The sequence below is a fragment of the Sapajus apella genome, unplaced genomic scaffold (genome assembly GCF_009761245.1).
Source record: "Sapajus apella isolate SASKATOON/1434 unplaced genomic scaffold, GSC_monkey_1.0 scaffold10, whole genome shotgun sequence".
NCBI lineage: Eukaryota > Metazoa > Chordata > Mammalia > Primates > Cebidae > Sapajus > Sapajus apella.
The window spans coordinates 21580760-21582714 of record NW_022436950.1 but is presented as its reverse complement, the minus strand read 5'-3'; the positions used below and the strand labels follow the sequence as shown (position 1 = coordinate 21582714).

The 1955-nt window shown below is 61.4% G+C and overlaps 1 protein-coding gene across 1 annotated transcript in view; it reads right to left on the bottom strand.

The window, feature by feature from the left end:
• Positions 1-1624, bottom strand: part of TNS1 (tensin 1) — a 204574-nt gene extending 202950 nt beyond the window's left edge. The window contains exon 1 of the mRNA XM_032278268.1: positions 1478-1624. Within this exon, the coding sequence (XP_032134159.1) occupies positions 1478-1510 (33 nt within the window). The 5' untranslated portion in view covers positions 1511-1624. The remainder of the gene's footprint in view (positions 1-1477) is intronic.
• Positions 1625-1955: the final 331 nt, after the last annotated feature.

The window sequence follows — 1955 nt, the reverse complement described above, 5'->3', positions numbered from 1 at the left end:
TGTCACCCCTGGAAGTCTACCTGCCACCCTTCCGTGTCACCCCTGGACGTCTACCTGCCACCCTTCCGTGTCACCCCTGGACGTCTAACTGCCATCCCTCTGTGTCACCCTGGACGTCTACCTGCCATCCCTCCGTGTCACCCTGGACGTCTACCTGCCACCCTTCTGTGTCACCCCTGGAAGTCTACCTGCCATCCTTTTTGCTGCAAAGCTCCCTCCTGCTCACCTCTGTCCTCAGCACAGAGACAAACCTGGCCAAGGCTCCCATTTTCCAGATGTCAACAACAGCCCAGTAAACCACAAATGCCTCCTGTGTGTGGGACTCCCCGGTCACTCTCAATCCATTAATCTGGCCCATCCCAGCACCCCGGCCCAACATGCCACCCAAACCTCTTCATTCTAGGCCTCCTCCCGTACCCTTCTTTGCCCAGAGGACACCTGGCTGCCCCAGTGTGTGTTCCCACAACTGCCCCCAGCCTGGGCTTGCCTGGGCCAAGAGGGCCCTCCCGAGGACTGGCCAGAACAAGGAGAGGGACAGGAAAGGCCACATCTGGATCACAGACCTGAAACCCCCTCCCCCAAACCAGCCATCACTCTCTCAGAGCCCGACAGTAACCTCAGCCAGGGATGACTTCCTCACCCTCCTGACCCCATGTATGCCTTTGGCTGGCCAAGAGGGCACTACCAGAGCCCCTCTGAGGAAGGGGTCCTCTCCCCCCCCCCGACCCACAGCCCTCCTGAAGTAGGCAGCCCTCTCCCAACCCCCTTTTCCCAGGAGCCTCAGCCCAGGACTGGCCTTAAGACTTTTACCCTTCACCACGTGGCCCCCAGGCATCCCCATCTGAGACCCACCTTCCTGAACCTGGGGCCAAGAGGGAAAGGGGGAAGAGCAGGCCGTGGCTCCCTCCTCTGGGACGGGGAGGTCTTGGTAGCAGGGGAGGGCTGTGGAGGAAAGGATGGCAGGGGTGGAAGCTGAAATTGGGTGTAGAAGGAATAAAGAGATGGAATCTGAGAATTCTCTCCCAGCCCAGCTCTTCCAGACTTCATATTTGGGGCTACTCTTCTCTGCTCCCATCACTGCCTCCTCCCCAGGCTCTTGGGCTCAGCAGCTGAAGGAGGGTGAAGAATTTTCACCCCATCGTGGGATGCAGGGGTAGGAGGGGCATGCTCCAAAAAGAAACCAAGTTCTCAATAGCTTCCTTCCACTTACAGCTCGGGACTCAATTGGGGGGTGGGGGTGGGGCAGGGGATGTACTGACCCGAGACCCCGGGTCTGGACCCCATTGGTGGGGAAAGTCTTTGGGCTGAGGGTTGCTCAAGTCAGTCTGTCCTTCTGTAGGTCAGAGACCGAAAGGCCCCTCCTTCAAGACTGACACCCCCACCCCAGGTTCTTAGCAAAAGGATAAGGTGGTGGGGTTCAGTGGCGGGCGGCGGGCTTGAGGAAGAATAACATCCCAGCTAAAGCAGCCAGACCTACCCAGAGCATGCAGGACAGACAGATCCACGTCATCTTCGCCGGGTCCCGTCCCTCGGGCACGCCCAGGGCCTGCGAAGGGCCCCTAAAGCTAGAGTCCCCTCGGCGCTGGCAGAAGGTCTCAGAGTCCGCTGCTGCTCTGGCGCCCGGCCTCTCGCCCCGCTGCCTCCAGCTCACCCTCCCTCCTCCTCCTCTCCCCACTCCACCCCTCCTCCTCCTCCTCTCCCCACTCCACCCGCTCGCCCCAGCCTCCTCTCTCCTCCCTCCTCCGGGGCTCCACCGGTGGCCTTGAGGGTCTAGAGCTCTGCTTTGCAGGGGGTGTGAAGGGGACAGGAAAAAGGGACAGCTACCGGAGGCAGTGCTCCCCCAGCCCCGCCCCCGCCCCTGGACACACAACCCGTGTGCCACCAAGGCTCCTGTCTTCTGATCTGGTGCTGGCGGGCCTGGAGCCCTCGCTCCTCACTGCAGACCCCCCGCCCCC